The 21401-nt window shown below is 47.7% G+C and overlaps 1 protein-coding gene across 3 annotated transcripts; it reads right to left on the bottom strand.

Annotated features, from left to right (window-relative positions):
* Nucleotides 1–4610: 4610 nt before the first annotated feature.
* Nucleotides 4611–20897, bottom strand: LOC144732988 (tripartite motif-containing protein 14-like). Of its 3 annotated transcripts, none has more exons than XM_078614662.1 (6): nt 20336–20874; nt 19557–19652; nt 18276–18497; nt 8137–8159; nt 7586–7701; nt 4611–5192 (listed from the first exon to the last, which is right to left on the bottom strand). In XM_078614662.1, the coding sequence occupies exons 1-6, from the start codon at nt 20483–20485 to the stop codon at nt 4642–4644; spliced, it is 1158 nt and encodes a 385-aa protein (XP_078470788.1). In that variant the 5' UTR covers nt 20486–20874; the 3' UTR covers nt 4611–4641. The 3 variants fall into 3 exon arrangements, with proteins under 3 accessions (XP_078470788.1, XP_078470789.1, XP_078470790.1); XM_078614663.1 differs by lacking the exon at nt 20336–20874 and adding an exon at nt 20248–20311; XM_078614664.1 differs by having other exon boundaries at nt 5028–5221; nt 20336–20897.
* Between the last annotated feature and the right edge of the window lie 504 nt (nt 20898–21401).

Raw genomic sequence — 21401 nt, 5'->3', positions numbered from 1 at the left:
AAAATGGTAGCTTGCCATCTTTTTCGACTTCCAAGGTGAATCTTATGGCTGGGTGTATGGAATTGATGTGGTCGAGAAATTGGTCTAGAGCTGGCCGGCCATGTGGCCAGATGATCAAGACTCTATGTGTGTACGTCGATATATGTGTGTGTAACTCCATGTGTGTATATCTCAAGTGGATGTCTATGTGTGACAGTCCATATGTGTATGTGTGTGTACGCCAATGTGTGTGTCACTATGTATGTGAAGTATTCGGAATGATGGCGGGAAACCACTTGATGGGTAGCACACTTTATTAAATCTTGTCTTTCCACAATAACACGTGTGGTCACTATTTCTCACACTACACACTCCACTTGACACGTGTGGTCACTACAACTCACGCTGCACATTCCACTTGACACGTGTGGTTACTACGGCTCACGCTGCACGCTCACGCTACACGCTCACGGTGCACGCTCACGGGCACTCCAGCCCCGTAGCGTCCGTGGAGCCTACAGACCCACCCCAGCTTGGGCGTGGGTCACGACCTCTGGGTCCCGCGGGCCGGCCCTCACACGGACGTTCGGCCCCGGGTCCCAAGGTCCCGCCTCTGAGCCACACAGGGCCCCGGTCCCCACAAGGACAGCGGGACTAGGTGCCTCAGGGCCCTATCTCTTCCTCCTCCGTCTTCTGTCTTCACTGGTCACCAACTCCCTGTGCGCCTGTGCGCACCGCCTTATATAGCCTCCGCTCCCAGGAGACAGAGCGTATGCGGACCGCGACGTGAGCACCCCCTTAGTTGACCAATCCCCACGCGCTGCCACACGATCCCCTCGCTGTCAGCGCGCGTCACCGATACCCAGCCAATCACTACGCACTGGCACACAATCCTTACCCCAGCGCGTATCACCACTACATATGTATGTGTGTGAGTCGCTGTATGTGTGTGAGTCGCTGTATGTGTGTACATCGATATGTGTGTGTAACTCCATGTGTGTGTATCTCAAGTCGATGTCTATGTGTGTGTGAGTCCATATGTGTGTGTGTAAGTCGATGTGTTTGCGTGTGTCAGTCCATATGTGTGTGTGTGTGTCTCAGTCCATGGGCATGTGTGTTAGTCAGTGTAAGTTCATTTCTTTGCGTGTCTGTAGGTCCATGTGTGCGTCTTAGTCCATGCGTGTGCTTTATTGACCTGCTCAAGGCCTATGATACCATCAGTAGGCCTGGCCTCTGGGTTGTTCTTCGTGCTTTCCGAGTCCCTCACCCACTGCTCACCATCCTTAAGGACCTTCATAATGGTGAGCGGCCACGCATCAAACTACGTGGCCGTGAGTCAGAGCCATTCCCTGTACACCTTGGGGTGCAACAGGGATGTCCTCTGGCTCCCACATTATTTTACATATATTAGGACCACGTACTTCGTGAAGCCTTCAATGGCTGTACCGAAATAATTCCCATCTGCTACAAATACAATGGGAGGCTAATCGATGCCCGAGTGCGGTCAAGGGATGGCTTCCTATTGCTCAACCACGTTATGTATGCCGATGATCTGCTAATTTCTGCTCACTCGGAGGAGGAGTACGAGGTACCGCTGCTGAATCTGGAGCTTGCCACCAAGAGGTGAGGCCTTACCATCAGTCCCACCAAAACTAAGCACCTGCCTGGGTCTTTTGTACCATCGGACACTCCACCCCCACAACTCCCAATTGCTGATGGGCCAGTTTTGGAGACAATGGAGAGTTTCCCATACCTTGACAGTGTGCTAATGACCAGCTCCGGTTTAACAGCAGAGGTCTCACTCCAAATCAGTCGAGCCGCATTCTCTTTTCATCGGTTGCGTAACACTGTGTGGAAGCTACCTGGCCTATCACTCCGCACAGAGCTTCAGGTCTTCTCGGCCACGCTCATTCCCTCCCTTCTCTACGCTTCTGAAACTTGGACCCCCCTAATGGATCATCTTCGCCGGTTAGAAACATTTAGGATGGCCTGCCTACCATCCATCCTGGGTTTAACCAGGCTGCATTGTGTGAGGAGCTCACAAATCCTTGAAAGATGTACACAAAGTCCCATCGCTGAGCTCCTCCGGCAGGCAAGGCTGCATTGCCTGAGTCATGTAGCCCGCATGCCCAGCCACCACATGCCTAAACAGCTTTTGTTCGGCCGGATCGAGGGGGCTAAACGGTCGTGGCACAGGCTGGAGAAGAGATTGAGTGACGTGGTACAGGAGGACGTGGAGCTGAGTGGACTTACCGATTACTGGTACCAGCCATGTCAAGATCGGCCTCTGTGGAGGAGGCTCCTGATGGACGCTACTGGGCAGTTGGAGGCAATCGCCCTCCAACAACAATGGAGGGTGGAGGAGCGATGCTCACAATAACGAGCGGAGCGCTGGGTGGCTAATGCACAGCAAGTTGCCACAGTAGGGGCCACAGGTGGTGCATCAGCCAGTCGTCTCAGTCAGTCCACCTGTGCCATCTGGGTTTGCCCCGTGACCTCCTGCCAGTGGGTGTTCGACACTTCACGTGGCCTCAAGATGCACATAGCATGGCACAAGCGTTGTGGTGATGTCACCGCCACTTCGTGGCGAATGGCGGTTGTTGTTGTTCAGTCTATGTATATATGTGCGAGTGCATTTGTGTGCATAACTCGATGTGTGTGTGTGAGTCCATTTGTGTGTGTAACTACATGTGTGCCTGCCTTTTTCGCCCAGGCAACGCCGGGTACTTACCGCTAGAAGTCTATATAACCTCGTGCCACCGCAGCTCTCTGGCCTTCTTCAGCAGTTGTTACTTGCTGTAGTTTTCCCACCTGTTGACGATTGCTTGTATTGCGATTGAAACGTCGCGATTTGTTTTATTTTATTTTTAACTACGTTACTTTACCGAAAGAACCAAAGAGTATGTTTAAATATACGCATTTATATAAAAAAATATATAATGATATAAAATATATAAAAATATCAACATATTTATATTTTTATATAAAACTATGAATATATTTGGAAAGATTTATATATAAATCAATAGTTATACATACTCTTTGGTTCTTTCGGTAAAGTCACATAGAAGGGAAGTAATAAAATAATAAAAATAAAACATAATAAAACAATTCTCACGACGTTTCGGCCACAACGCAAGCAGCCATCCTCAGGCGAAGAATGAAACACCCCAAGCTTCAAGCTTGGGGTGTTTCATTCTTCGCCTGAGGATGGCTGCTTGCGTTGTGGCCGAAACGTCGTGAGAATTGTTTTATTATGTTTTATTTTTATTATTTTATTACTTCCCTTCTACGTGACTTTACCGAAAGAACCAAGAAGATGAATCCCTGCAGTCACAAAAGCTTTAAATCGAAATTTAAAGTCACATAGATGAAAAAATAATTGATCACGACGTTTCGATCGCAACACAAGCAATCGTCATCATGTGGGATAACCACAGCAAGAAAAAAACTGCTGAAGTAGGCGAGATATCTGCCGGGGCACGAGATTATATAGGACTCAGCAGTAGGGGGGGTGGAGAGAGACAAGTGGGGGGTAGGGAGGTGGGACAGAAAGTGGACCCCGCAGCAGCACCCGGGTCACTGGAGTGAAGTGGAAAGGCTCCCATAGGTCCAATAGCTCTTTCTCTCCCCCGGCCGCTTCGGCGTGGATTTCCACACATCTCTCTGTCTCAGTTTGTCAAATTTTCACACTTAAATTTGATCAATCTTTGGAGATCGTAATCAACCAGGCTATGTGTGAATTGTGTGTTAGCCGACTCTCTGTGTTGCATTGCATTAAATTTCCAAAAATGTACAAAATTTGGTTTCCTCAAACTGCCGATTTCTCTCTCTAAAATTTACCAGGCTCTCATAGGGCCATTCGATCTTTCTCTCCCTCGGTCCTTTCGGGGTGGATTCATTGACATGCTAATTTCTCTGCTCCAGCAGCTGCCACAGCAGACCCACCCCTCTCTGTGCCCAACCTCCCCCCCCCCATCTCTATATTTATGGACTCGACACAGAGGCATTGGGACTCTGTGTGTCTATGTTGTGTGTCTCTCTCTGCTGGTGTGTCTGTCTGTGTGTCTCCGTGTCTGTGTTTTCTCTTTCTCTCAAATTTAGCTCTACCTGATGATGGTTGCTTGTGTTGCAATCGAAACGTCGTATTCTATTATTGAATATATTTTCTTTCTATTTGACTTTTCCGAAATAACCAAAGAGTGCATTGTTGTTGTTTGTGTTCTGTATTTTTATTCTAGAATCGACAATACAAGCGTTACGATGCCACTGTCGTACGCATACATTTATACTTCTTAAAATTAATATTATTGTTGTTGTATCTCTTACACAATCCATCACACCACCGGTGTATAAACACATCCCAGTTCACCATTGCTACTCACTGCACCCCTACACTACAGTCACACTCCTCTGGCAGGGTGAATGCATCCACGTTGGTTTCACACAGTGCGGTAATTATTTATCACCCTCCCCCACCCCTATGAAGGTTGTGAGGATGATTTACGCTCAGCCTCACCGTTGCGATGGAGAGCCACATAGCCCCTAGCCACCGACAGCCACCAGCCAGCCAAGGGCGTGGCACTGTGCGTGATGGCGACGAGGATAGCAAGCGCCATGTGTCGTGTTGTCTGCCCTCTGCGCTGTTCACGTTCACCTCTCTCAGGATGCACCACTCAGATCCACAATCGTCACCGAGTCACCAACTTTAACCCATCCCACCCACAGCCCAGGATGTAGGGGCTGAGTGAAGGTTTGGTGAAATGAGTGCAACGGCACCATGGAGTCAGTGCTGTAAAACGACAGCAGCCCCGCGTCCCAGTCCAGATGAACCCCGACTCTTCGCGGAGACTTCAGCTCCGATAGTGAGGTCTCCACCTTGCCATGCAGCACTGAGAAGCTGTCACCAACTTTCTGTAGACACCAGGATACGTCACTCACTCCCGGGAGGCACTCATTACCACTCCCTCTCCGTGGGATCGTCCCGTACGCAACTCCAATCCGACACAGCCTCGCGCTTCCCACGTCCACCTCCCAGTAGTGCTGACCCGATGAGAAGCTCTCAGAGCACAGGGCTTGGTCCCAGAGATCAAAGCGGAGTGGGTGCTGGGGGCGACCCTGGGGGACACGTCTCACTGTCACCATCTTGAGATCCGAGGAAATATGGAGGCGGTCGTGGGCTGAGTTTGTGTCCAGAGTTGGCGAACGTCCATCTGTGGTGAAGACAGCGATGACGCCTGCACTGCGGTCACGGCGGCGCGTGCGCAGTGGAGGCATGAACAGTGCACGTGGCGTGTACACACACACGCTGGTGTTGTGTTGTCTGTTGTGTTGTTGCTGCGCTGCAGCAGACATCGCGGCTACTCTCGCCATTTTCGCCTGAAGACGAACGCTTGTGTTGTGTTCGAAACGTCTTGATTTTTTCTATTTTAATAATATCAACGTGACTTTACCGAAAGAACCAAGGAGTACTATATTAATATGACCATGGGCGTGTGTGCAGTGGTAGTGGACAGTGGTGTTGATGCCAGCACCACGATGTTAATGCCACTCTCGCAGCGTCTCTCAACAAACACAACGCCTGTACAATAGCTACCACAGCCTCGCACAATCACATCCACGCACAGATATTGTGTCACTCCGCTGCTAAATGAGCACCTCCGTGCCGTGCACGTCCTAGGGGTGGTTATTTTACCATAATTCACCTCTCTCGTCGGTGCGCGTTGGCGATGGTGGGGATCATGAACGTAGAAGCTTAGAGGTACAGTACAACAAAGGTTCACGCTGCACTGCCCTCTGCTGGTGTGATGTATAAACATTCGGCACGAGGGAGACAAAGGCGGCCGGGTGTGGTGCTGGCCAGCCACCCCCTCGTGTGCCATGTCGGCTTTCATAGGTGCTGCTGCTCGCTGACTATATATACAGTGTTTCACTCTGTGTCCCTGTGCCTGTATTTATCACTGGACTTACTCTCGATCCACTAGATGTTAACTACTTCGCCTGGTATGCTGGTGGTCATAGGTTCGATCCCAACCCTGATGTCTGCTGTATATTTGGAGTTTGCGTCTCTCTCCTCGTGGACACGTCGATATTTTTCCAGGTCCTCCGATTTTTCCCTCAACATTTATAATCAACATCAAGCATTTAGAGTAAATTTCTGCAATACATTTCTGCAAAATAAGCCACTTTAATAATTGTTTTTTTACCCTTCTATCTGGCAACAAAACTGACACCTTTTTTACAAGGAGTCATGTTTGCATAGACCACAATACCTGCAGCCATAATGCAAACAAAAAACATAACTCTGATAATATATGCACTGTCCTTGAAGTTGATTGGTCCACACCCGAGACAGCTTTCCTTAGAGCCTAGTCTCACATGAGTTGGACCAGATGACGCCAAAAGGCGCACAACTCAAAGACAATGCACCATCAGAGTATGAGAGCTCGGGGTAAGCATTTACACCATTGGAACCTCATTTTCCAGTAAAAAATATGATAATTGTTTTTTTACCCTTCTATCTGGCAACAAAACTGACAACTCAAAGTTGTGCGCCTTTTGGCGTCATCTGGTCCAACCCATGTGAGACTAGGCTCTAAGGAAAGCTGTCTCGGGTGTGGACCAATCAACTTCAAGGACAGTGCATATATTATCAGAGTTATGTTTTTTGTTTGCATTATGGCTGCAGGTATTGTGGTCTATGCAAACCAGACTCCTTGTAAAAAAGGTGTCAGTTTTGTTGCCAGAGAGAAGGGTAAAAAACCAATTATCATATTTTTTACTGGCAAATGAGGTTCCAATGGAATAAGCCACTTTGTTGAGTTATAATTTCTGGCAAGGTTACTTCTGAAGCAGAGCTATATAGCTCAGTGGGTCTTACCTGGTAAGGTAATTGTTTATGTAATAGTTTATACTCACAGCCTTGGTTAATCAGAGGGTTTATCTACAACCAGCGGAGGCACACCAGTTTTCCGCTCCACATTTAGACTCAACGTCTAGCGTTCAGATCATTTGGCTGCAATATAAATGTACACGTGATAATCCACTTTGTTGAGCGGTCATTTGTGGTCAGTTCCTGTCTGAAAAAGAGCCACGTAGCTCAGTGGACCATATCTGGTAAAATTAACCCGTAAAAACAAAGTTTTTCACTATAAATCCTTTATATGCGTGGCGGCTAGAGTCCTCTCGTCCTCTGGCTTGAGATGGCTGCCACCTATGTGTCAGATGAATGACTGCCACCATTAAGCAATTGGTAATTAAATATAATTTATTTTTTCCTAAAAAGTGTAAAATTTTGGAAAAAATTTTTCACGAAAATACATTGTCATGCACAACGAGTCTGTGTGCAAAATGTCAGCTCGATTGGATCACGGGAAGTGGGTTAAAAAACGACCGAAAAATTTGCACGGTCGTAAGCAAGCAAGCAAGCGAACTTAATATAAAGGATTTAAAAATATTTTTTTTTAAAGATACACGCCCCAAGGACACGCCACCTGTCTGAAACAAATTGCAGCAGCCTACCAGGCGATGCCGGTTTGCATCGTTGTGTTTGTAATGAACGATGTTGACAGAGATTAGTGCAGAGTGCAGAGAAAGAGAGACTCACACACTAGAGCCACGCGCATCGTATTCACTCCTCCTAGCGAGATGGCCTCTGTGAGCTCTTGGTGACTGAATGTGGCAGGAGGAGGCGCATCCTGGATCCCCTGCGAGTCCAAGCTCCTGCACTCAGCACGGGACACGCAGAGTTTATGGAGGGTGCAGTCCCTCCATTCACAGCATAGGACACACATAGTCTAATGTGGGTCCATGTCTTTCTGCACACGGACAATATGGGATACAACTTCATACAATTGGGTTTATTATTAATCACATTTTAATTTTTTTTCATTACTGAAAGAACCAAGAATAAGTCTGCATTATAGACTGCCAGTACGCCCACTCAGGTTAAGAACCAGGCTACAGTCTACATTAGTGGTTTTAGTTTTTGTATTATTTATTATTTTAATTATTTAGTTTTTATTAACTTTATTTATTATAATTTTTCTATCTACGTGACTTTATCGAATTAACCAAAGAATACACATCATGATCGTTCACTGATTTGTCCACCAGGTGGCAGACAGAGCTCGAGTTTGAGTCTGGGTTGGTACTGACCTGAGACTCTCATGCAGGGGATCCTGAAAAACACAAACACGCATTTCACATTAACATTTAATCCTAAACAGATGCCCCACCTCCACACAGTCACCTACCACTTACAGTGGAGCGCAACATCAGATAATTAATACATACCTGTAAACGGAGAATTGTGAAAAACAGAGTTATCATTGGGACCTAATTGCCAATATCGATATGATGAAAAAATTAAGAAGAGGCTTAATCCTTTTTGGCAATAAAAATAGGAGGTGTTAAGATGTTCAAACACCAAACAGATACTTATTGCAAGGCATCACTGTTTAACCAGGGCTGTTAATACATTGACACTTGCATTGCCTTTGTACTGTTAAGCCTATTCTAATTATATTATTTGGTTCTTTCAGTAAATACACGTAGATAGAAATAATAAAAATAAAAACACGACATTTTGATCGCAATACAAGCGGTCATCATCAGGGCAAAGGGGTTAGCCTCTAAAGGCAAACTGTTTACTAAGGTCTTCTTGGTTCTTTCGGTAAAGTCATGTAGAAGGGAAATAATAAAATAATAAAAATTAAACATAATAAAATTAAATTTTCTCGACGTTTCGGCCACAACACAAGCAGCCGTCCTCAGGTGACGAACAGAGCTGTCGTTTATACCTTGTAGTTTATACCCAGTTACTTAATGTTAATAGCTCAGCTTATTGGAGATTATATTGAACACATTGATTATATTGATGTAGTTTGTATTTCGTTTTTTCATATTGGTTTATTGTATGGTAGTTGCAGTTCTTTTGCGTCAATATGCTAAATTCCTCTGTTGATATGTAAACTCGTTTGTCAAGGCACTCTGCTCCTCCCACCCAGCTTAAATATACGCTGCCAATCTTAGCAGTGTTCAAATCGACGCTGTTTTTCAGACAGCTCTGTTCTTCACCTGAGGACGGCTGCTTGTGTTGCGGCCGAAACGTCGTGAGAATTTAATTTTATTATGTTTTATTTTTATTATTTTATTATTTCCCTTCTAAGTGACTTTACCGAAAGAACCAATAAGATGAATCCCTGCAGTCACGCAAGCTTTAAATCAAAATGTTTATGAAGGTTTAAAATGGGCGTAGCCTAAGTGTCAGCAGCATGGGCGGGGCAGCTATAATTAATGTAACTGATGGTCAACAACGGCGCTGGTGGTGGGTTTCCACCAATTAAAGGGATGCCAGGTAAAAAATTGCCTTTTAATGTAAGATTGGAGAGCTGCATCCACGGCGAAAGTGTTGAGGTGGCTATGTTAATGTGAGAGATTAGTATGCTAATGAAAAATCTGAGAACCGAAAATAACAACTAACATCAGAAGGTAGCAGGATTGGAACATCACAGCCAGTTAAGACTTAAACTGGTTGATCACGTCCTTCTAATGATTGCTAAGTTTGTACCCATCCTCTCGGTTGAAATTGTGTCTTTGTCTGTATATTTGGATGGCTTCATGAACGAATCTTTGTTAATGGTCAGTGGGTTTGCAAAGTACCTTCGTCTTAGAGAAATCAATTTCGTGTGAGCCCACCACATTGAAACAATGATCAGTCACGGCAGAGGCATTTGTCCCTCCGTGTTCCAGATCGGCCTTATGTTTACAAACACGGTCCGAGACATGCCGCTTAGTTTCCCCAATGTAACTACTGCCACAGACACAGCTTAGTTTGTGGAAGCCGGTATATTGCATGTCAGGGATCTTGTCCATCACAGATGGGATCAGATTACGAATTTTATGTACTGTGTGACATCGGACCTGGATCTTGTATTTGTTCAAGATTTTGGAAATATTTTTGGTTACCCCTGCTATGTAAGGCAAGGTGATGGTTTTGATTGAATCCTCAGATGGCTCCTTCCTCATGGTTGGGGTGATGGCTTTGCGGATTGTGTAGTCAGAATATCCATTCGCCTTGAGAGCTTTGTGTATGTGTTTGAGTTCACTGGATAGGTGTTCACGGTTGGAGATGCATTGAGCTCTATGGTGTAGAGTTTTCATAAGGGAATTCTTCTGGAATGGATGGTGTTGGGAATCAAGTTCTAGGTAGGCATCAGTATAGGTGGCTTTCCTGTAGACTAGAATGTCTCATTGAGCCATCTGGTCTCTTTTTGATTAGGACTTCCAAGAATGGTATCTTGCCATAATTTTCTACCTCCTTGGTGAATTTGATGGCGCGGTGTATGGAATTGATGTGGTTGAGGAATTGGTTCAGAACTGGTCGTCCATGTGGCCAGATGACAAACATGTCATCCACGTACCTCTTCCACAAGGATGGGCGTACAGTGGATGCCTAATTTTTTTTAAATCAAACACAGGGCTCGTTTAACTGGACACGGACTGATGACGATTGTTTGTGTTGCGATCGAAACGTCGTGGTATTTTTTTTTTCTACTTGGTTTTACCGAAAGACCCAAAGAATAGGAGAAAATCACTCTTTGCAGCTGAAAAAATAATGTTCAACAACTCTTTTTTTGAACTCTGAATAAACAACGTAAGGCCCACTTAGCTATGTCACACTTTTTTCAATAACGAGCTGGCTATCACAAATGATAGCTCAACGAACTGGCTTATGTGGACATTTATAATAGCAGCCAAATACTCTGAATGCGTGATGTTGATTCTAAATGTGGAGTGAAATACCAGATGAACTGGAAAAAAATCTACACGATCACAGAGAGAGACGTAGACTCCAAATTTACAGCAGGCATCGTCAGGGTTGGGGTCAAACCCACGACCTCCTGCATACCAGGCGAGGTAAATGGCGATGTTGTACTGGACAAGTCCAGGTCTGAATGTCACACGGAAGCAAACGCGCGTCTATTTTTGGATACTGCCGCTTATTCCCAGATCGAAAACCAATTAAATAAGATTGCCAACAATGTCAACGTCTCACAGGGCGGTTTGCTCTGCTGGTCGTAGATAAACACTTTAGTAAACCAAGGCTGTGAGTATAAACTATTATAAACATATTTTGTATACCTTACCAAGTAAGGCCCACTGAGCAACATAGCTACGTTTCAGAAATAACCTTGCCGGAAATTTTTACTCAACGAAGTGGCTTATCACGTGGAAATGTATAGCAGCAAATTCTAAATGATAATAGGTTTTTCATTTTTTCTGGCAACAAAACAGGTGTTAAGATGTTAAAACACCAAGCTGAAACCTTTTACAAGGAATTATGTCTGCATTAACTACAATGCTTGTGGTCAGAATGCAAACAAAAAGCATACTCTGATAATATATGCATTGTCTATGAAACTGATTGGTCCACACCAGATACAGCTTTCTTTTGAGCCTCGTCTCAAACAGTGTTAGACCAGAGGATGCCAAAAGGTGTACAGCCAAAAGACAATGCACTGTCAGAGTAATGAGAGCTGGGATGAGCATCTACATCATGGGACCTCCTTTTCCAGTACCAAAATATGATAATAGGTTTTAACCCCTTTTTCCTGGCAACAAAACAGGTGCTAAGATGTTAAAACACCAAACTGAAACTTCTTACAAGGAATCATGTCTGCATTAACCACAATGCTTGTGGTCATAATGCAAGCAAAAAACATACTCTGATAATATATGTGTAGTAGGTTAAATAACTAGAGGAGAGTTCTCTGAGGCAACACGTAATATATTTAACAATAACTTCTTAACACAAAGGGGTAACGGCGCCTTACACCCCACTAAGGAGGTATCCCCTCTGGACTAATACGCCTCTCACTGGCTAACCTACACCCTTTTTGAGTGAAGCTTGGGTCTTCAGTGGTATAAGCTTGAGCCGACCCTAGCCAACGGTACTGCTCTGCCAATTGGGATCTTCTTTTCAGGAGGCTCTTCGATGTTTGGGTGAACGAAGACTTCCGGGACCGTTCAGAGGTCAGGCTTTTATACAGAGCTGTGGCTTGCTCCACCGTGGCCACACCTTCCTTCTTGAACCTTCCAACAGGTCCTGGGGGTGATGTCATCCCCAGCCCCCTCCTGGGGTCTGCATGCCATTCCATAGGGGTTACCGTTGGCCCCTGTGGGCCATCGTCCCTTAACACTGGGGCTCAGCCCCTATTCTGCCCCCTATTGGTTCATGACCGGTACTACTGGCTAACTGTATGGTGTTGGCACATCCTCGTCCAATAATACCTTTACATCACCCACCCCCCTCGTAGCACTCAGCCATCCCGGCTGTCAACTATCCCCTTAATAAAGTTTTATAACAACAAAATCGGAACGCATGTGCCTCGTCAATAACAAAATGAACAACAACAAAGAACCCAACATAAATACCCCAGCCCACCTGGACAAATATACATTATGCACATATACACAATCGCGAGCGGCCATACACTCAACCCACCACAACACACCAACCATGGCAAAAACGATGCATGCGACCCACGGAGATGAAACAGGTGACGTTCACCGACCGAGGTGAACCGGCGGTTATCAAGGTAAGTGGTCGGTGCAGCGCGTGTGTGGGTGTGTGGGGTGAAAAGGTCACGACAAACGCATGGTTTTTGTGAGCATTTGCGTAGCCGGTCCGACGTAAGGGACAGGGTGGTGTGGCGTAGGAGTGGACGCGACCGTCTCATCTGTAGGTACAGTTGGCAGCCCGGTTGCGTGTTCAACATCAGGAGTGGGTGGCATGGATGGGCACTGAGCCGTCACTCCTGCACCATCTGGGGCCGGAACATCATGACTTTGGTGAGAGTCAGGTGCTACGGAAGCATTCCCAGGGTTGTCGGGCACATCACATGGTTGGCCCCCATGGTGTGTAAGTGATGTGGGAGTATGCGGTGCGACAAAGGGTTTAAGGCACGAGAGGTGGATGAACCAGCAACGTCTGCCCCATCTGACCTTGTCACACTGGGGGTGGACGACTTGGACAAATTCAACTGGGCCCCTACAGGGCCTGAGCAACTTAGGCGATGTCGCCAAGGGCACCTGGGGATAATGGAGCCAGGCATTGTCCCCCTTGACCCATACATGCGTGTTCAACCGGAGGGCATGTGACCTCTCATTGGCCCTCTGGCGAGAGTCCAAATTTTTAATAGCGGCCTCCCGCATCTCAGCCAATTTCTATATGTTGAATTTCAAGTGATCCACCAGTTTAGATTTAGAGGTCGCCACGTGATGAGCCATCCTTTACGCGCCCAGGACCCCGGGGATCTGTGGATCCCAATCAATTTGGGAGTCACCCACCTGGTGGAACAACATAGAAGTGAGCATCTTATGCAGACGTTCTACCATACCTTCGGTTTGTGGGTGGTACGGTGAGGTACGGACCTTTTTTGTGCCCAAAAGGTTACACACTTCATGCAGCAGGGAGCTTGAGAAATGTTTCCTTGGTCGGTCAGCAGCCGCTCAGGAGCACCATTGTCGAGGACGTAGCCCTGGACATAGGCCTCAGTGATGGCTGCTGCCAACTGGATGTGGAGTGGCCAGGCCATGGGCCAGTGTGTAAAATACTCCACCCCAACCAGCAGGTACTTGTTACCCCTAAGTGTGGTAGGAAAAGGTCACAGGATGTTTAACGCAATAAGCTCGTTGACGCAGGACACCTTGCTAGACTGCAAGGGCGGGCACGATGGCTTCGCTGGAGGCTTCCGCCATGCACACTGGGTGCAGCCCATGAGTAGGTCAGCCACATCCATGCCCGGCCAGAAGAAATCCAGCTGGAGCATGGCGAGGGTTTTGTGAGCCCCCAGGTGCAATAAACGCTCGTGTGCTGCCAAAACTGCCCTACCTCACAGGGCAGAGGGTACGACAATTTTGTGTGAATGGGATCTACCATCCCATTTAATAAGGAGACCTTTGCACAAGAAAAGGGAATCAAAACCTTCTCGACCGTTTGCCAAGTGCCCTGCGCGGCGATGCAAGGTAAGCAGGGATGCATCCTCCATTTGGAGAAGGCCAGATTCAGCGAGAGTCAGGCCGAACATGTCGTCCCGACCAGCTGGCTCAACAGGGTCCCGAGACAAAGCATTGGCGTTAGAATGTCGACTGCCTTTGCGGTAGGTAACCATGAAATTGGAGTCCTGAAGGACCTCAAGCCATCTGGAGAGTTGACTGGATGGTTGGTCAACGCGCAAGGCGTATTGCAATGCTGCATGCTCTGATCAAACGGTAAAATGCCTGCTGTACAGGTATGGCCGATATTGCTGGATAAAAAAACACAATTGCCAAAAACTCACAGCGAGTAACACAGTAGCGTTGCTCAGCCAGGGACAACACCCTGCTGCCATAAGTAATTACACGCTCGACCCGGCCGCTGACCTGTGAAAGCACCCCGCCGATGTCGGTGTTGCTCGGAAAAGTTTGGGTAACTCAAAGGTGGAGCATTCACCAGGGCATTTCGCAATGATCAGAATGCAGCCTCCTCCTCCTTCCCCCAGTGGTATCTAACACCCTTGGCCATCAGGGCGTGTAGGGGTTTTGCGATCGAAGCAAAGTCAGTCACAAAGCGATGGTAATACGAAGCAAACCCAATAAAGCTACGCACCTCTCCCACTGAAATAGGAGTCGGCCACTAGCTGACTCACCTCATTTTGTCGGGGTTAGTGGAAATGTCTGACCAGCTAACAATGTGTTCCAGGTAATGCACAGACTTTCGCAGAAGGTGGCATTTCTGCGGCTTGAACGGCATGCATTTTCATGAATACGGCCCTCAAGCATTCGAGATGCTCCTCGAAAGTGTGGCTAAAGACGATAACATCATCTAAATAAATCAAACATGAGTCCCACTGGAGCCCAGCGAGGACCAGTTCCATTAGCCGCTGGAACGTCGCTGGTGCCGAGTGGAGGCCCATGGGCAACTTGTTGAATTCGAAAAGGCCCTGTGGTGTCCAAAAGGCGGTTTTGGGTTTGGACTTGTCATCAAGGGGGAGTTGCCAGAAACCTGACAATAGGTCCAACATAGAGAAATAACGTGCCCCCACCAAGGCGTCCAGCTATTCGTCCATACGATGAAGCGGGTATGCGTCAGCTACCGAGATTTTATTGAGACGGCAAAAATCGATGCAGAACCTCAAAGTGCCATCGTGTTTTTTTACAAGCACGATGGGAGCTCCCCAAAGGCTGGTGGATGGGGAAATTATGTCCGCCGCCAGCATGTCATTGACGGACAACTTGACATGTTCCTTTTTGGCCGGGCTGAGCCAAAATGGATTCTGCCTAATGGGAGCAGCGTCGCCCGTGTCAATGTGTTGACGCAGTAATTTAGTGCAGCCAAATTCGAATTTACTTTTACTGTAGACGTCGGAGAATTCCTGTAAAAGTGCACGTAATTTGGCCCGCTGTGACTCGGACAGGTCGCCAGCCCCCAAGCAGAGCGAATTTAACCAACCGTCGTCCGGGTCCGAGCGCTTCTGCGACCTAGGTATGGTACCCACGTAGCCCACAACCGGGTTTCCCAGGGGCGCCGGTGTCACGTGAATGAGTACGGTCCCCTGATAAACGACGACCGGTCGCAACCCAGCATTCAGTACCATGATGAACGGGTTCCTACTACCATCCACCAGAGTCTGTGTGGCCACCAGGTCCAACCCCCTAACCGCGGCATTCGACAGACCCAACAAAACACCATTGTCCGACGCCCCCGAGGCAAAGGGTTTCCGCAATCGAAGGGGCACTAACATCTGCGCGCCCGGCGGAATATGCACCGTCTGGGTTACCAACGCCTACACAGTAGTGCAAGCTGTGCGTAACTTCGTGGGGGAGGGCAGAAACGCCATGTGTCGGCCTTAGGGAAGCTCGATGCAACCCTGATCGATGAGAATCTTCATCGGCATTTTCGCCAAGAAGTCTGTCCCCAGCTGGTATGGAACAGCGAGGGAAGAGGAGACCAAGACAGGACTGGGCAATTTAATGTCGCCAATACAAATTTGGGCTTGTATCTGGGCAATTATGCCGAGCGATCCCCCATTGGCAGCGAAACACCGGATTTCAATCGGTTGCAGGGGGCGATGCTTAATGGATTGAATATTGTAGATGAGGTCCGAAATAATGGTCGCTGACGCCCTGGTATTGACCAATACACAAAATTTAACACCCTCGATAGAGTCTATAATGATGGAAGATCCCACGGCCGCAGAAACAACCCTATGGGCCAGCTCGGACCACTGACCAGGTTGGAGTGCCCGGTCAGAGCTAAGACAATCCGGCCCCCCGACGCCCATTGCCTGGTGAACATGCGACACGACGCAGTGAGGTGTAAGCGGGGGCTGAACATGTGTGGTGCCGCGACTTGCCTAGCATGCTGCGAAGCCTTGGGTGCTCGAGCGTCCAAACGCCAGGGTCTGGATGCACGATGTCGAGGTTCTCGGCAGCCCGACGACACATGCCCCCGCAGGCCATAATTATAGCAGGTGACGAAGGCTGGTTCCAGCCATGGAGGAGCTTGTCCCCGCTGGTGGAAGTCCCGTCTTGAGGATGTTCGTTGGACCTCCAACCCGCAGGCTGAGTTGTCGCGAAGGCCTGGTTGGGTGGTGTGTCGTCCAGCGAACCGCAGGACTCCACAGTCATTGAGCAGGCAGCGAGACTTGGTTCTCTTTGCAGCAGCAGATGTGCGTGAATGCTCTTCGCGGCACGCAGGGAGCACATGTGCTCATCATCCACGGCATGAATGACGATCACGTGCCAGCACCAACAATGTATCCAACACAAGGGCGTCAATGCCCTCACAGTCCATCTGTGGGAAAGCGGTCTTCACCAGGGACAGCAGAGCGCTGCGAAATGCGAGCGGAGATTCCGTCTCACCCTTACGTCGAGCAGCGAAGTGGTGACGCATGTCCGAGGGTGGCCCATAGATCGCTGACATGTGGTGGAGTGCCAGCTGGGACGGTGATAAGGGCAGCGAGGGCATCATCGTCCAAAGCAGCCAGAAGCGCTCATATCGCCTCCTCCTCAGTCCAACCTGCCATCTCCCAGTGGGCGAGGAACCGGCGCTGGAATGCCGCCCAATCGCCCCCAACCATGGAGAATTATTTTAACAGGGGCACTCGTTGTTGGACAGATGGCACGCGCCCCGTAGTCCACCGCTCCTCTTCGAACTTTATGCCACTGACAGGCGGCAAGACGGCGGCCCCCAGTGTTGGTTGTGCCGCCGACGATGCGGCACTCTGGTCTGGGCTGCTCCCATGGTGCACTTGGCTTCTGCTTGCGGCGGCAGCTGTGTTGTCTGGGGCGGGAATTTCTAAATCTTAAGCCGGCCCGGTGGCGGGAGCGGCTGTTGGTCGTAGACCCGCTCTGCTTTCCTCCTCTGCCGTCGGCCCCCCGCGATTTATGTTTTCAAGGATGTTGGATGCGGCATGGAGAAGCTCGGCAAGATGGGAGTGCGCAGCTTGGAGCGCACCCCCTGAAGTCGGCGATCCGCCGGGTGGTCGGGCTGGCTGCAGCTCAGCCGGCAGAAACTCGCCGTCCACCCCAGGGTTCGTTGGCCCTACGGCAACCGAGTCACCGTTGTCTTTTCCCGGGCTTTTGGTACGAACTTTCCTTCTAGTTTCCATACTAGCTAATGTGGCCACTTCTGACGCCAGTTGTCGTGGGTTCAATAACCAGAGAAGAGTTCTCTGAGGCAACACGTAATTTATTTAACAATAGCTTATTAACACAAGGGGGTAACTGCGCCTTACACCTGATACACTAAGGTAGCCCCTCAGATGCTCACCCCGAGCTCTCATTATTCTGATAGTGTATTGTCTTTGGGCTGTACGCCTTTTGGCGTCCTCTGGTTTGACACCGTTTGAGACGAGGCTCAAAATAAAGTTGTCTCTGGTGTGGACCAATCAGTCTCAAGGACAATGCATATATTATCAGAGTATTTTTTTTGCATTCTGACCACAAGCATTGTGGTTAATGCAGACATGATTCCTTGTAAAAGGTTTCAGTTTGGTGTTTTAACATCTCAACACCTGTTTTTTGCAGTAAAAAGGAGAAAAATCTGTTATCATATTTTTGGTACTGGCAAAGGAGGTCCTATGATGTTGAATCTAAAATCCACGCATCCACGAGGAGAGAGAGAGAGGCGCAAACTCCAAATATACAGCAGACATCATGGTTATTATCAAACCTACGACCTCCTGCATATCAGGCGAGGTAGTTAACATCTCCTAGCCACCGCGGCGAGTAAATGGAGGTGGGGCAACCTGCAGGAAGGAGAGCGGGTCCTGCACGGCGAGGGCGGCGAGCAGCTGGTTGATCTCCTGCTCCAGGCCGCTTGCTCTGCTCTCATAGTGATCGATGTCCGCCTGAATGCGGGACAGCATGGAGCGGCCCTCCTCATCTACGCGCTCCAGCGCCTCCCTCTCCTCCTTCTTCCGGCGCTCAAACTCTCGGCTGATCCGCGTCTTGATCCCACGCAGAGACTCCTACACAGACAGTGCCGAGTTATTGATTCACTCATAAGGTAACGACGCAATGTGGTGTTGTAAGGCAATGATTGTTACCATCCCTCGATTATGTACACGGAGGTGAGTGACGTGTGCTTTGGGAGCTCGTGAACATATAAAGCACAGGGAGAATGACAATGGAATATAAGGGGAAAATATCATAGACATGGGTAGTATAGGAAATACTTCTGTCTGTAGCTACACGTTTCTGAGTGTCTATCTGTGGAAAATTAAATACATCTCTATGGGTATCATTCGCATCTGTATGTCCGTCCGTCCCATTCTGGACCTCCCAAACAGTGCGTCAGAGAGAAACACGAATTAAATCGTCTCTCTCTTGCCGATGACAATCCCAGAAAAGTGTGTCAAAGGTCTGCGAATATACAGAACAAATACACGTGACATTGCTCTATTGTTTTAAGTGAAAACGTGCTGAAATAGACACTATGCTGATTTCGAAGGCAATACTCACATCCACTCTCCCTTGCACTCAGGCTAAGTTGGTGCTGTCCATTTTTTGGGGGTCAGAAGCTTCCATGGCAAGCTTCGTGGTTGTGATCAATAAAGGAATCGACAGGGCAAGTCGTCAACGCTTTGTCCAGCGTGGATAGATTCCGTCCCCCCTAAACCAAAACTGCTATCATGTTGGAAGTTGCGTCGTAAATTAAGTTCTGTGTCGTTCAGCGGTGGCCTTATATTCATGTCGTAAACGTTTGATGCAAATCGAGCCTTCGTAAACCTGACATAATGTTTCCCAAATGTTGAATACAAATTCCACTGATGTGTAAAAATACACGTAAGCAATTTTTAATTGAAGATTAACGTTTCAGAAATGTTATGCGCTCAAATAAATGGGCTTAAAAAGAAGTCTGGGCAGACAAACAGCCAGCAAGTTGTAATTGCTTGCAATTCACAAACGTTATATCCCGCGCCGATGCGTGGGGCAGTGCTCGTCAATGATGAAAGCAAGGTTTAATGAAATATGATTCTTAGGAAAACCAGAAGAGGGAATTGTGCCGCTGCCGTCTCTTTCTGTACCTCCAAGTGCCGGTAGTCATCCCTGAGTGCCCGTGTCCATGACGCCGCCATGTTCCTCTTCTCTTCCCTCCCCTCCTTCTTGACTCTGAGCTCCTCCTGAGTATGGTAGATAAATAAATAAATACGCGGTGCTGCCCATTGTCATTGGTAGATCACTGATAGATCATCATCGTGCATCTCTGATTAGCACAGTTGGCTATGAAAGAAGTTAAAAACACATACACACTACTGTTATCATTATATTTCTGCAAACGTCTCCATTCATATTTTGACTCTTCCCACAATTGTATCCCGACTTCACTATCCGTGTCATGTATTGAGATGAATAATCCAATCGGAACTACCTTGGTGCAATGCAATATCCCGTGAGACAACATCATTGACAAATATCACTTAAATTCTAAAATGTTTTAAACCTCTTCCAGTGATGGGTGTAGCGGCTTCTCACACGCCCTATGATGCATAGGGACGTTGCTCACTTAATCAAACTAATATTTTTAATTCTCATACAAAATATGATTTGACATGTTAAATTTTGACTGGGCTTAGACGGTTTAAACCATGAGCGTCCAACGAGATTCCAACTCAAGATTTTAGCTTTAAGATCTCAATTTTTCTGACATCTGAGCCACCCTGCCACCTCTACCTTGGTCTCCCTGTAAAGGGACGTTTGGTCTTAACAGGAGCTCACCTGGTCGAAGTGAGAGGTCACGACTTACTGATGTGAATCTCTCAACCTCCTGTAACAATGTGGATTACAACGGAACATTACACTTCACCTGTCTTGTCTGTTTCGCTTTTTCAAATGTGATGAACCTGTGATCGGAGTGGTCTCCTGTGATGGTGCAGACTTGGCAGATCGGGCTCTCATCCTGTTCACAGTAAAGAATGAGCTTCTGTCTGTGCTCCCGGCACTGTCGTTCCTCCATGTTCACGGTGGGAGCCACCAGGACGTGGTCCCTCAGCCTGGGATTCTCCAAGTGAGGCCTCTCGTGTGTTGTGTCAGCAGCTCAGCGTGGAGGGGCAGACGAACGTGTCCAGGCAGATGGAGCAGCGCAGCTCACTATCTACACTCTCACTGAGAGTCGTGCTCGCCATGACCCATGTCTTCGCTGGGATCACTCGCTGTGTGGCTCAGAGAGATGCTGAACCAGGATCTCTCTCTTATAGCGACGATGAAGAAGGAAGTAAAATACTTTAAATAGTTTCATTGTCGTCATTGACATCACAAGATACTGCCCGGAATCTTGACATAAAGCTTTCGTGACTGCAGGAATTCATATTCTTTGGGTCTTTCGGTAAAGTCACGTAGAACAACATTTTTTTGTTCTACGTGACTTTACGGAAATACCCAAAGAATTAGACTGCAGGAATGTGAACCTATGCCCTTGGTGCGCAAACAGCAGCTTCAAGGTTAACATGGTTACAGTACACGCCTTGACATGAACAAAGTGTATCAAAGGAATCTAATATTTTAACAAATATATACATTTAAAGAAATTATTTGTTGTTAATATAAATCGGTGAGGTTCAGCTGCGGTGGATCATGCATGAAATAAGTATCGAGAGATAAACTCACCCTTCCAGAGCACAGCGCACAAGTTGGTGGTTATGGTAAGACAGAGCAATGGATTTGGTGCCACCGTGGCTATGAGATGTTATCTCGCTCGCCTTACAGCTGCTTTATGTTTAAAGTTTGGGTCTTTCTCTCTCTCCCGTTGGTCACGGGAATTTTGATCTGGGTCCTCTGGTTTACCCTCCGCATTCAGAATCAACATCACACATTTATAGTATTTGGCTGCAATCAATTTCCACGTACGCCATTTCATTGCGCTCTCATTTGTG

The sequence above is a fragment of the Lampetra planeri genome, chromosome 45, assembly GCF_965212315.1.
Source record: "Lampetra planeri chromosome 45, kcLamPlan1.2.h2, whole genome shotgun sequence".
Taxonomy (NCBI): Eukaryota; Metazoa; Chordata; class Hyperoartia; order Petromyzontiformes; family Petromyzontidae; genus Lampetra; species Lampetra planeri.
The sequence above is the reverse complement of the archived record's forward strand: the minus strand, read 5'-3'. Positions and strand labels throughout refer to the sequence as shown.